This window comes from Protopterus annectens, chromosome 9.part0, assembly GCF_019279795.1.
Source record: "Protopterus annectens isolate FY-2018-M chromosome 9.part0, PAN1.0, whole genome shotgun sequence".
NCBI lineage: Eukaryota > Metazoa > Chordata > Ceratodontiformes > Protopteridae > Protopterus > Protopterus annectens.
Genome location: NC_056743.1, coordinates 1119089070 through 1119104080, shown reverse-complemented (window position 1 = coordinate 1119104080; position 15011 = coordinate 1119089070). Strand labels below are relative to the sequence as shown.

General features: G+C 45.0%; 1 protein-coding gene across 1 annotated transcript in view; it reads left to right on the top strand.

The window, feature by feature from the left end:
* LOC122810625 overlaps positions 1-15011 on the top strand; it is a 1334722-nt gene that overhangs the window by 745228 nt on the left and 574483 nt on the right. Inside the window, exon 7 of the mRNA XM_044082201.1 lies at positions 482-539. Coding sequence (XP_043938136.1) covers positions 482-539 — 58 coding nt within the window. The remainder of the gene's footprint in view (positions 1-481; positions 540-15011) is intronic.

The following is a 15011-nucleotide window of genomic DNA, read 5'->3' as shown; positions in this document are numbered from 1 at the left end:
GTACAAAACTGTACCTTTTTCTTTTTTCTTTGAGTTCAACTTAGTTGTAAGCTGATTGTTTTGCATCAAATCTCAAAATGTATGTTCATTGCTATTTGTATATACACTGGAGCTTTTCTTCTCTGGTCTCCACTGAAAATGGGCTTCTGGCTCAGTTGGACCAACCCAGTTAACAAATGTCAATGTGTACAAATGGTGGCAAACTTCCAAACTACTAAGATGTACTAATCGTACTTCATGTAACTTTTTCCAGACTAAACTTCGGCACTGTATTTTTATTTGCTGTGATCAGGTTTTATCCAGTGAGTGTTGGTCTGCATGCTAGCTATTGGTCATGTCTCCTCCATGGGTGTGATTGGGTTGTAACCTGTTTTAACTGGTGGACAACAGTTTTGGGGGAATGCATCTACATTAGTAGAATGGTTTAAATGCTTGAGTACTTTCTTATTTTTAGTTATCTAAGAGATTTTTTTTTCTACAGGGTATGATCATTTAGCCAGAAATGCACAGATTGCATTTGGAGGGAATAGAAATGGCAGGTATGAATTGTATTTTTTTTTAATTATTTTTAAGCCGCATTAGACAAGGAAAATTGCTAGTCTTGGTGTATTGTCATTTACCAAATTCAGTTGTGTAAAATTACCATTTTTAATCAATAAGTAAATGAACAATGTTCTTTGCAGGAATCACTGTGCAGTATAATTCTCCATCCATTGGCTAAGGTGCAAAGTGGTTGTCCTGTCTAATTTCTGGAGCTTTTGTATGCATCCCCTTTGAACCAACATTCTCCTGAGTCACCACCGCTTGAATGGGGAGACCCCTCTTAGCATTCAGTCAGTCTGTCATGTTCATCATAGTGGTCACTACTGCAGTCCTCACCTCTTGAGATATCCTGCCTACAGGTATGCAGCTGGCCAGCTTTCCAGAGCTGCACTCACCCAAGCCCCAGCCGATGCCCTCTTTCTGGCATAGGTACATTGGCCAGCACCATCTTCAGATCTTTCTTGCTGTACAATTTGCATTGGTAGTATTTATCTATGCAGTGCAGGTAGTCTATCAACCTTCATTGGGGGACAGATAATTATTTAATAGAGAATTTATTTCTTTTCTTGGTTCATGCTTCATTCTGCAACTGTGCCTGTCTCAGAGAACAATTAAGACAAATTACGTTTGTTCACTGTGTGGAAAACCGATACTGGTTAAAGATGTCCACATTTAAATATCTTTATTTTGTTTCAGCTTAGTGGACGTCCTAAACTTTTCTTCAGATCTTTTCCCAAGTATATCGGTGCTGCCCGATTTCTCTTCTCCCTCCCTTCAAGAAGCCTGACCAATTGTATAGGTTAAGAATTCCCATAAGTGATTGTACAGAAATGCATTAGCTGATCCATATGAGGCCCCTGAATCATAGCAGGGGAGTAGTCCGTCTCTGCTCCTACCAGGAATCATTTCTTGAATGAAAAGGAGAGCAAAGCCTTAAATATTTTTTTTTTTGGGGGGGGGTTGGTTCACAGCTGCTTCTCCTTGCTTTCTTTGGATGTCCTTCATGGATGCATCTGCAGTCATAACAAATGGGTTGTCCTGTCGTCAGGCAGCCCTTCGGTCGGCCGGATTCCAAAGTCTGGGTCCGGCTTCGGCTGATGTCGCACTTCACCCAACGTCATCTCTGCTGGTCTTCGGGTATAAAGGCATCAGCCGACGCCATTTTCCTCAGTCTTTCTTGCGCGTGGCCGAAGCAGAAGCTGTTCGCAAGTGCGGTCGGTCAGATCCAGAGATTACTACTACGAATACTACTTGAAGACTTCTAAAAGCTAAGTACCCGTTGGGGACTCTTTCTTGCCTCAGCCGATGTCAGAAAAAGTCAATAACTGTTTAACTTGTGGGAAACAAATACCTCATAAAGATTTCCACTCTTACTGTCTGCCTTGCTTAGGCCCAGACCACGACGTAGCAGCCTGTTCGGCCTGTGCTTCCTTCAACCGACTAACGCTTAGGCGACGGTCTGAGTTTGCTGAACAGTTTTTCGGCTCAGATTTTGCGTACATTATGCCGTCGGATCCTCAGACTACCCAAATTGTTAAAAAAACGCAAAGAAAAAGACCGACACTCGCGGTCCGCGGTTTCGGCGAAACCACGGTTAAGCAAGCGAGTGTCTCTGTTTCGGCGAAACCGAGAAAACCGGTCAATCTTCAGCCGAATCCATGACTACTACTGAGGCTCCTGCTACCTTAGTTGAATCGGCCTCAGAAATTTTACCTACAACTGTGGTTCCTAGTGATTTATCAGACACCATCCCTTTGGATGTCTCTACCCCAGCACGTGGTGCTGCTAGGCCTCCTGCAGCCATGTCTATTAAGGCCTTTGCCAGGGCTAAAGCAGCCAAATCTGTTAAATCAGTGCCTGTTAAGCCCCCCTCACACAGGCCCACTTCAAGTTCACAAATGCTTACTCTGGCAGAAGATTTAATATCCTTAATTAGGGGATCCCAATCTCACCCAGACGGGGCCTGTCAGCCCCCAGAAAAGAGACCTAGAGCAGAGCCCCCCGAGCCAGTGTCCTCTGATGATTCTGCGGATGACTCAGACATTACAGACCAGCCAGAGGCTCCTTTTTCTACTTATGAAGATTCCGATGCTGAAGAATCCATTTCAGCTGCCTCTCCACCAGAGGAATTTTCCTTTGGGGAAACCTTACATGCCATGAGAGAACATTTCCAATGGCAGGGACAAGATTACTCAGATTCAAGAAAAAGGCTTAGGACTTTTCTGCACTTACCACAACATAGGCCCTTAGCTATACCTCCTGTACTGCCTGTTGTGGACGATGCATTTAATGATGTTTGCACTGCTCCTGATTCTTTACCTCCAGCCCCTGCCAAACCAGATAGATTTTACAGGGTGCCAGACACTCATCACCACCTATACAAGGCCCCACTTGCAGATCCGAAACTATATCCCAGGGGCCTAAGGCAGTAGCCTCGACCACAGCAAAAACCCTATTCCTTCTGAAAGGGAATCCAGGTCCTTAGAGATGGAGGAGAAAAGTTTGCACCTCTGCTACTCTCTCAGCTAGAGCTTTAAACTGTCAGTTTCATATGATCCAATACCAAGAGTTTATGCTTGATCAGTTAACTAAAAACTGTCCTCTGATGAATCCTTAGATAAGAAATATGTATTAGAAATGGTGAATAACATCCAACAGGTTAGTAACCATTCCTTAAAATGTGGCTATGATGCACTGGAGGCTTCATTTAGATCAGCCATGACTGGCACAGTGATAAGAAGGCATGCATGGTTGAAAGAACAGGTCTTACCGGATCATGTTAAAGCAAAGCTGTTAGATGCTCCTATGGATAAGACCAGTCTATTTGGTACACCTGCCCAGCAAGTAGTGAAGAAAATGGAAGAAAAGGCAAAATCTGTACAAACAGTTAAAGATTTCTTACAGGTTCAGCCCCCAAGGTTTAGCAGGAACTGGCCTGCCAAAAATTGGTCCTTTCCAGACTCCACAAAATCCCAAAGGGGCAGGAATAGGCCCTCTACAGGCAGAAATCAATCCAGAGGAGGTGCCTACAGAGGACGAAAGTGGCAAGGCAATAACCGAGGCACAGACACAACCACTGCCACTGCAACAGGACAATCACAGTGACTTGGCTCTGACACCGCCTACCAGGGAGCAAATAGCAGCACCTTTAGGCGGAAAGTTAGCCTTATTTTCAAAAATTGGCACTATATCAAAAGACAAGTGGATTTTGCAAACCATAGACCAAGGCTACGGTTCCACTTCCACACCTTACCAGTAAAAGAGGAATGCCAAACCTACCTCCAAATCAAAAATAGAAGCTCTACAGCAGATAGCGAAATTAACAAGGATGAGAGCTGTGGAAAGAGTACCAATAACAGAACAGGGCAAAGGATTCTACTCCAGACTCTTCCTAGTACCAAGAAAAGAGAAAAGTTGGAGACCTATTCTCGACCTGTCCGTCTTAAACACATACATCATTGTCCCAAAATTCAAAATGCTGACCCTACAGCAACTTCTTCCCATGCTGGGCAAGGAGTGTTGGCTGGTAACTCTAGATCTCAAGGAGGCATACCTGCACGTCCCCATTCGACCAAATTGCAGAAGATACCTCAGATTTCTTGCAGGATCAGAGCATTATCAATTCTTAGCATTGCCCTTTGGCTTATCTACTGCGCCCAGAGTATTCACAAAATGCCTGGCATCAGTAATCGCTCACTGCAGACTACAGGGAATCCAAATTTATCCATACCTGGACGACTGCCTGTTACAAGCGGACAACAAAAGCAAGCTGACAGCAAATTTACAAAGGGTCATTCACTTGCTACAAGCCCTGGGATACACAGTCAATTTACAAAAGTCAAGGCTGATACCATCCCAAACAAGAACATTCTTGGGCGGAATTGGACACAGTAAAACAAATGGCATTCCTAACTGCAGAAAAACAAAAAGAACTCCCTCTTTACTTCTTGGCATTAACAAAGCAGAACAAACTAACAGCAAGAAAAGTTCTGCAGGCCTTGGGCTTCATGGCATCATGCATAATCTTGGTCCCACATGCCAGACTACATATGAGAAAGCTACAGTGGTACCTAAAGAATTTATGGTCTCAGCACAGGCACAGCTTAGAAACAGAAATCCCACTAATCCCATGCCTAAAACAGGAGTTCCTATGGTGGGCTCAAGCATGCCAGTCAAACCCAGGCTTACCCTTCCACAACTTCGAGCAAGCCAAACCATCACAACGGACGCCTCAGACCTAGGATGGGGCACATGCTGGACAAATGCATACAAGGATTGTGGACTCAAGACCAGCTGCACCTGCACATAAACCAAAAAGAAATGCTGGCAGTAAAACTGGCAATCCAAAAATTCAGACCATTCCTCAAAGAAGGCCATTTGATGATAAGGACAGACAACACCACAGTCATGTGGTACATCAACAAACAGGGAGGCACTCATTCATACCCCTATGCAGAATGACTTTGGATCTTTGGAATCTGGCTCTCAGCTACAACATCCAGTTACAGGCAATATTTGTGCCGGGAAAAGAGAACACCCTAGCAGACATGTTAAGCAGAACCACCTCGGATGCTCACGAATGGATGCTACACCCGGACATCTTCAAGGCCATCACAAAGAAATGGGGAATGCCACAAATAGATCTATTCGCATCCCCACTCAATCACCAGCTCAAAAAATTCTGCACAAGGACATTCCACCCACTTGCATGGAAGGTGGACTCTCTATCCTTCAGCTGGAAAGGCCTGACAGCATATGCATTTCCACCTCTTCCCTTGATGCACAAGGTACTACTGAAAATCAGAGGAGCGTCCAAGGATAATCCTGATAGCTCCGAATTGGCCAAGACAACACTGGTACCCATTGCTGAGGAGCATGTCTTGGGAGAGAATGTGGTCAATACCCCTGATGCCTTTGATGTTAACTCAGAACAACTACAACATCATGCATCCAAACCTAAAAACCTTGCAACTGACTGCCTGGAACATCACATAGCAGCAACTAACCCAGACCTATCCCAAAGGGTTAAAGACATTATCCTTGAAGCCCGCAGACCTTCAACAAGAAGGAACTATGCAGGAAAATGGAAAAGGTTTGTCATTTGGAGTACTGAAAGAGGAAAAGATGTGTCGAACATAGATATTGCTAACATTCTGGAGTACTTGGCAGAGCTTCTACATACAGGCCTGTCCTATTCCTCCATCAAGATACATGCATCAGCTATTTCAGCAGAATACAGCTTGATCCACCTGTCTTTTCAAGATCCTCTACTCAGGCAGTTCCTCAGAGGGATCAAGAATGTAAAACCTCCTAGGAAACCACCATTACCAGCATGGGACTTGAACTTTGTGCTAGAAAAGTTGACACTCCCTCCGTTTGAACCAGCAGCAACAGCAGATCTGCAACACCTGTCATGGAAAACTGCTTTCCTACTGGCAATTACCTCAGCAAGGAGGGTTTGGAACTACAGGCCTTAATGGCAGTGCAACCCTTCCTAATCTTCCATCAAGATAGGGTGTCCATGAGAACTAATCCTACATTTATGCCTAAGGTGGTATCCAGAGTGTATTTAAACCAGGCAATCCACCTACCTACCTTCTTTCCCAATCCACAGAACAGGGGAAAGACTGCTGCATACCTTGGATGTACATAGGCAGTTACGCTACTACCTGGACAGAACCAAAAGTAACAGAAAAACTGACCAGCTTTTAGTAGCCTATGCAACAGGAAGGGAAGGAAAAGCAATTTCCAAACAGACAATCTCCAAATGGATAGGAAATTGCATAAGATTCTGTTACTCCTACCATGGAAAACCAATTCCACAGAACATAAGACCTCATTCTACAAGGGCTACAGCCACTACCACAGCTTTCTTACGAGGAGTGGCAACCAAGGACATTATTGAGGCTACTTGGACCTCCGTGCATACATTTGCCAAGCATTATAATTTACCTCTATACTCTAGATCCCGAGCAGGGTTTGCCACTGCTGTACTGCAAGGGATCCTAACTACACCATAATTTTCTTCCTCCACCCCTAGTTTGGCTATGGTATTCTACCCATTTGTTATGACTGCAGATGCATCCATGAAGGACATAGTACAGTTTTGTACCTACCATAAATGTAGATGTCCGAACTGGATAGCATCTGCAGTCAGGATTACCCACCCTCCTTCCCCTCTGTGGTACTCCTAGGGTATTTACCCTCCTAATAGCTAGCTGGGGGGGGGAGTCTCTTATGGTGTATTTGTATATATGTACATACATGTTTATTTTTTGTGTTTGCCTTCTACCTTGTTTGGAAACATTGGCATTTATCCAAAATTTAGCCTTCCAAGAGGGCAACTGGCATCTGGGGCAAGAAACACTGAGGAAAATGGCGTCGGCTGATGCCTTTATACCCGAAGACCAGCAGAGATGACGCCGGGTGAAGTGCGACATCAGCCGAAGCCAGACCCAGACTTTGGAATCCGGCCGACCGAAGGGCTGCCTGACGACAGGACAACCCATTTGTTATGACTGCAGATGCTATCCAGTTCGGACATCTACATTTATGGTAGGTACAAAACTGTACTTTTTAGCTGCCAGTCAGATGGAGGGACCAAGGTATAGGTACTTGAAAGATTTGAAACAAGATGTTCATCGTGCATACAGCTGCAGTCATTACAGATGGGCTATCCTGCCATCAGGCGGGTCCTCGGTCGGCCGAATTCCAAAGTCTAGGTCCGGCGTTGGTTGTCGTCGCTTCTTCCCTGACGTCAGTGCGGCAGGGGTATAAAAGAGGCAGCCGACGCCATTTTCTTCAGTCCCCATTCCAACTAGATAATGAAGTCTGAGATCCACAGTGCCGCCCCCCCCCCACACACACACACAGAAGAGATGTGCAGAAGCTGCAAAAGAGGGTTCAGGCCACCCAATCTGTTAGGCAGGGTTTTCAAATATGTTCTTAGATGGAATATAGCAGGAGTGTCCCATTCAAGACTTGGCCTTCTAACCTTAGACAAAAGCCCACCAGGTCTGGCAAGGGGCATGCCATGACTCTGCCTGGATGAGGACTCACTCCCAGGTACAGCAGATTAGTCATGCAGGTCCTGGAGACTGACATGTAGAGAGGAATATCTGTGAAAGCCAATTATAACCCTTCACGATGGACTGTTAGCAGACACTGAGCAGAACATGTGCATATCCCAAAAAATGGACGTTGGGTTTGGCAACCTTCTTGGATCTTATCAGCAGGTGGGGATATGTTGAAAATGGACCTTTTTGCCTTGCACCTGAACAGGTAGCTGTGACTGTTCTCAATACTTGCAATTCTAACAGACTGGAAGATTAATTCATTCTCTGTAGGGATGGGTAGATCTGTTTCTTGCACTTTATTTCTATTATCTTAATCCCTCCAAGACTGTACTGGTTCACTCTCCTCTACAGCTTGGCAAGAAGAAAACATCTGGTGCTCCCTCAGTAATTGGACCATTTAGCAGAGAACAAGGGATCCCTGCTATACTCCAGTCTTGGCTACATCAAGGCTGACAGCCTGGATGATCTAATTAGTCCCAGGAAGGCAGACATTTCCAGGGCTATGCTAAACATTAAGAAGGCTAGCAAAACAGAAAATGTTCGGCTGCTGCCAGTCCAGGGAATTTTGCCCAGAAAGGCTAATGTGACATTGGTCCTAGAATAACTGTCATTCCACCACAAATTATACAAAGCTACACAACTGTCAAAATTCATGCTTATGCTGATGTCCTTCAAGAATGCAACTGCAGTCATAACATGTGGGTTGTCCTGCCTCAGGCAGCCCTCGGTTGGCCGGATTCCAAAGTCTGGGTCCGATGTCGGCTGATGTCGCATTTCTCTCAGACGTCAGAGCGGCTGGAGTATATAAGCATCAGCCTACGCCATCTTCTTCAGTCTTTCTTGCCGCGCGGTGCCTGAAGCAGAAGCAGTTCGCAAGTGCCGGTTGGTCAGCTCCTGTATTTTTCGATACCGAATTCATCAAAAAAGCTAAGTACCCCGTTGGGGACCTTTTCTTGCCTCAGCTGATGTCAGAAATAACTGAAAAAGTTAACAATTGTCTTTCTTGTGGTAAACAAATGCCTCATAAGGATTTCCACTCTTACTGTCTCCCTTGCCTGGGTCAAGACCACGACGTCTCGGCCTGTGTAGCCTGTGCTCGCTTCAACAAGCACACTCTCAGGTGCCGGGCGGAGTTCGCTGAAGACTTTTTGCCGATAAATTTGCTTACAACATGCCGTCGGATCTTCCGACATCGCAAACTCCCAAAAACCGAAAAGACCGGGACTGACATCCTCGGCCCGCGTCTACCACCGACTCCACGCCAAAACCAAGCGCGAGTGCTCCGGTTCCCCCTGAGACTGTCTCTCCACCGCTCCGAACCGAAGACACCGCATTACCGACGACTCCGATTCCGGACATCACTCCGACGCCTGTTATCGATTTTCCTCCGGATACTGAAACCGAGGAAATGCCCGAGACCATTGCTGTAGACAAGGTCACTCCTGCACGTGGAGCTGCCAGGCCTCCTATGGCCATGTCTATTAAGGCCTACACTAGAGCTAAGGCAGCCAGCAAAACAAAACATACTACTTCTAAATCCTTTCCTCAGCCTACTCCAGAGGCACAAATTATGTCCATGGCTGCTGATTTAATTTCCATGATTAGAGGTTCACAGGCCCATCCTGAGAGAGGATCCCAGCCTCCTCCTGATAAAAGGCCCAGGGTTGAATCCTCTGAACCTATTCCTTCTGATGAAGACTCTGAGGGCTCCGTCCACTCTGGCCAGGAAGAGCTCTTCCAGACCTATGAGGACTCGGATGCAGAAGATTCCATCCCCTCGGCCTCCCCTCTTGAGGATATTTCTTTTGGGGAAGTTCTGCACACCATGAGAGAACATTTTAAGTGGTAAGGTCAGGAATATTCTGATTCTAGGAAACGCCTGAGGACTTTCCTTAAGAAGCCTCAGCACAGGCCCTTGGCTATTCCTCCTGTACTTGATGTTCTGGATGATCTATATTCTGACTCTAGTGCTACCCCTGATTCTCTCCCTCCTGCTCCAGCCAAGCCAGACAGGTATTACAGGGTCCCAGAAACTCATTCCCATTTATTCAGGGCCCATTCTGCTGATTTGGAAACTATTTCACAGGGGCCTAAAGGAGTTTCAGCCTCCACCTCTAAAAATCCATTGCCCTCCCAACAGGGAGGCCAGGCCATTAGAAAGATGGGGTAAAAAGGTTTACACATCCACTACCTTATCTATGAGAGCTTTAAATTGCCTTTTTCATATGTTACAATATCAGGACTACCTTTTAGAAGATTTACAAAAAACTTTAGCCACTCCTGATCCTTTAGACAGGAAGACTTTGCAGGAAGCTGTACATAACACTCAGCAAGTAAGCAATCACTTCCTGCAGTGTGGATATGATGCACTGGAAGCTTCATGTAGGGCAGCTATGACGGGGCAGTCATTCGTAGACATGCCTGGTTAAAAGATCAAACCTGTACCAGATCATGTAAAAGCAAAACTACTGGATGCACCTTTGGAAAAGAACAAGCTTTTTATTGCAAATGCTAAGGATGTGTTAAAGACCATCGAAGAAAAAGCAAAATCAGTTCAGTCGGTGAAAGACTTCCTCCAAGTTCAACCCCCCAGATTCAGTAGGAATTGGCCTTCTAAAAACTGGTCCTTTCCTAATACAGAAAAGTTTCAAAGGGGTAAGAACAGACGTGGCCGAGGAAGAGGCCAATACAGAGGCCCTTACAGGGGACGACAATGGCAGCCAGGAAGCCAAAGAAGTGACGCAGGGGTTTCACCTGCCCCACAACCACAATCTCAATGACTTTACTCTACTACCGCCTACCAGGGAACAAATAGAAGCTCCCCTGGGCGGGAAACTATCTCTGTTTGCAGAAAATTGGCACAGACTGACAAAGGACAAATGGATTTTGGACATTGTAGACAGAGGGTACAGGTTTCATTTTCATACCTTACCAAGAAAACAAGGCATGCCAAACCTACCACAAAACCAGAGGGCAGAGGCTATCAAGCAAATCACTCTGCTGACTCAGATGAAAGCAATAGAAAGAGTTCCACAACAAGAACAAGGCCAGGGGTTTTACGCAAGACTGTTCCTTGTTCCAAGAAAAGAATCTCAATGGAGACCAATACTGGACTTGTCCGCATTAAACACATTTCTCATAGTACCAAAGTTCAAAATGCTGACTCTACAGCAACTCCTTCCCATGCTGGGCAAGGGGTCTTGGCTGATTACTCTGGACCTCAAGGAGGCATACCTGCATGTCCCTATCAGACACAGCTGCAGAAGATACCTCAGATTTCTTGCAGGGCCAGAGCATTATCAATTCTCAGCATTGCCATTTGGCTTATCTACTGCGCCCAGAGTATTTACAAAATGCCTGGCTTCAGTAATTGCTCATTGCAGGCTCCAGGGAATACAAATTTACCCGTACCTGGACGACTGCCTCATACAAGCGGACGACAAATTGATGTTGACAAAAAACCTGGATTATGTCATACGATTACTTCAATCTCTGGGATACACAGTCAACTTCCAAAAGTCAAGACTGCAGCCATCCCAGCAAATAATCTTCTTAGGAGCCAAACTAGACACAGCCTCTCAGATGGCTTACCTGACAGGAGACAAGCAAGAGAAGTTAACTCATTACTTCAAAGGTTTAGCAAAACTCACCCAGATGACTGCAAGGAGGTTCCTACAGGCCCTGGGTTACATGGCATCCTGCATTCTCCTGGTTCCATTAGCAAGACTACACATGAGAAAGCTTCAATGGTACCTAAAAAGCATTTGGTCTCAGCACAGCAACAACTTGGAGACAATCATACCGCTCATACCATGCCTACAAAAGGAATTCCTATGGTGGGCCTCGGTGAGCCAGGCAAACACAGGTATGTCATTCAAAAAAACACAGATAACACACACCATGACCACAGACGCCTCAGACCTTGGATGGGGGGCGCACATGGAAGGCAGGTGTATACAAGGACAATGGTCTCCAAAGGAAACACATCTGCATATAAACCAAAAGGAAATGCTGGCAGTAATGCATGCCATCGAGGCCTTTCAATACTAACTCCAGCAAGGCCATTTACTGATACGGACAGACAACACCACTGTGATGTGGTACATAAACAAGCAAGGGGGCACCCACTCTTACCCCCTTTGCAGACTGACAATGCATCTTTGGGAGAAATCACTGAGTCTAAACATCCAGTTACAATCCCAGTTTGTTCCAGGAAAAGACAATATGTTGGCGGACAGCCTAAGCAGGAATTTCACAGATCCACACGAGTGGAGGTTACATCCGAAGACCTTCAGACAACTCACTTCGACATGGGGCAAGCCAGAAGTGGACCTATTTGCCTCTCATCTCAACCATCTTCTACCAAAATTCTGCACAAGGACATACCATCCAAAAGCTTGGAAAATAGATGCCCTCTCATTCAACTGGAACTCACTAACAATCTATGTATTCCCACCTCTGCCACTGATGACCTCAGTATTAATAAAGATCAAGGCAGAGAAACCCAAGGGAATCATAATAGCTCCAGACTGGCCAAGACAACACTGGTACCCATTACTACGGAACATATGTCACACCAGGAGGTGGGCTCTTCCTCAATGGCCTCTACTTTTGACTCAACACAACTTCGAAACAGTGCATCCAAATCTACAGACACTGCAGCTAACAGCCTGGGAGATCCCATAAATAACTTCAGCCTATCTCTCTCCAAGGAAGTTCAGCAGATACTAACAGAGGCTTGAAGACCATCCACCAGAAAGGTTTATTTAGCAAAGTGGAAAAGATTCAGCAATTGGAACACCAGCAAGGGACATGATGCATCACTGTTGAACATCCCACTCATCTTGGAATATTTGGCAGATATGCTAAAGAACGGCCTCTCATATTCTTCCATAAAGATACATGCATCTGCTATTTCAGCTAGATACAACACTGATCCTCCTGTTTTTTCACACCCTTTACTAAGGCAATTCCTCAGGGGAATCAAGAACATTAAGCCACCAAGAAAGGCCCCAGTGCCAGCCTGGGACCTCAATTTTGTCCTAGAAAAACTGACTGTACCTCCATTTGAGCCAGCAGCTTCAGTTGCCAACAGGAAAGCTGTTTTCCAAGAAATAAATTGTAAGTCAATTACATCAGCAAGATGGGTTTCGGAGCTACAGGCCCTAATGGCAATTCCACCCTTCATTATTTTTCACAGAGACAGGGTTTCATTAAGGACAAACCCTACTTTCATGCCAAAGGTGGTCTCTAGGATTTCTTTAAATCAAGCAATTCATCTGCCTGCTTTCTTCCCCAATCCTGAGAACAAGGGGGAAAGACTATTGCATACCTTGGACATTCACAGACAACTTCGTTACTACCTGGACAGAACCAAGGCCAGTAGGAAGTCTGAACAACTTTTTGTAGCTTACGCCCCTGCAGTCCAAGGAAAAGCAATTTCAAAACAGACTATTTCAAAATGGATTGGACATTGCATCAGATTCTGTTATTCCTTTCATGGAAAGACTGTTCCAGCCAATGTCAGACCACATTCCACCAGAGCTACAGCCACCTCTACAGCATTCTTAAGAGGGGTGCCTACTAAGGACATTCTAGAAGCTGCTACATGGAGCTCCGTGCATACATTCTCCAAACACTACAATCTCCCTCTATACTCCAGATCCAGAGCAGGCTTTGCTTCGGCAGTCCTGCAGGGTTTGATTGCCACAACATCTTTTTCCTAGAGCATTCCTCCTCCCCCAGCTAAGCTATGGTATTCTACCCACATGTTATGACTGCAGTTGCATTCTTGAAGGACATAGTACAGTTTTGTACCTACCATAAATGTAGATGTCTGATAGACATGCAACTGCAGTCGGATTTTCCCTACCTCCATACCCCTCTATGCCTAGGGTCCACTCCAATCCCTGTTTCTCTTGGCTGCGGATATCTGTTATGGTATATTTGTTTTATTGCTCATTTATTTGTCTGGAATCCTGTTTTTGTCTTCCAATTTGATTACAGCCTTCCTTGGAGGGCACCTGGCATCTGGGGCAAGAAACACTGAAGAAGATGGCGTCGGCTGATGCTTATATACTCCAGCCGCTCTGACGTCGGAGAGAAATGCGACATCAGCTGACGTCGGACCCAGACTTTGGAATCCGGCCGACCGAGGGCTGCCTGAGACAGGACAACCCACATGTTATGACTGCAGTTGCATGTCTATCGGACATCTACATTTATGGTAGGTACAAAACTGTACTTTTCTGCTTGCCTACCTTTTTGGAACCCCCTTTGTACTCCAGGTCCTCAGTTAAGCAGTTTTTATTGGAGCCATTCATCTTATTTCACTCGAGACAAATGGCACCACCGTGATGTTTTGGTTATGTGCTAGAAAAATTACCTTGCCTTCCATTGAACCAACATCATCTTGCTCTATTCATTCCCTTTTGTGGGAGATGCTGTTTTTGCTGACCGGTATATGTTGCAAGCCTTAATTTACAAAGAACCCTTTATAGTGTTTCATCAACATAGAATGGCTTTAGAGACTAATCCTTCCTTAATCCCTAAAGTGGTTATTGAATTGACTTGAGCAAAATGTGTTTATTTTAAAAATAAAAAAATCCCTAAAATGGTTACTCTTCCTTAAGGAAGACCATTTAGTTCCCAATATTTTCCTAAGCCTTAGAACTCTGAAGAAAGGATCCCACATTCTCCATGTATGCAGAGGTAGCTGACAGTCTACCTACACAAGACAAGATACTTGAGAAAAATTTATCAGCTATTTGCCTAGTTTACAAAAGGAAAAGAGTGTAAGCTTGTTAATGAAACCAATCCTTTCCAAGGGTGTAGGGCATTGTATTACCTTTTGTGATGAGCACCATGAGAAACAAGAGCCGTGATACATTAGACAACACTGAACTAGAGCTAACCACAGTCTTCCTTGGGAGTCTCCACCCAGGCCAACCTGTAAGCATCTACTTAGTCATCTGTACATACCTTTTCAAAACATAACTTGTGGGCTGCATCTAGAGCTAGAGTAGGATTTGGTTCTGCTGTCTTTCAAGGTCCAATTTACAAATAGTCCTTTCACATACCTTAGTAGTCACTGCTTTAGAAATCTTTCCAAGAGTGATGAATGCAACAATGAGTACCAAGATGAGAATAGTACAATAATGCTAGGAACTTACCATAAATGTAGACATTTGAGTAGTTTTACTGTCGTAAGCTCTGTCCCTTCGTCCTCATTTTCCCCTAGCTATACCTCTGAGGTTAACCTGGCACTCTAATCTTGCTTCCCCCCTTTTTCTACCCTACCAGGTCCTCATCCCTTATTTTGCTAGCCTTGTTGGAGTATTAGGATTGTGGTACTTTGAGATGGGCCTATGCCAGTAACTGGAGATTTCAACT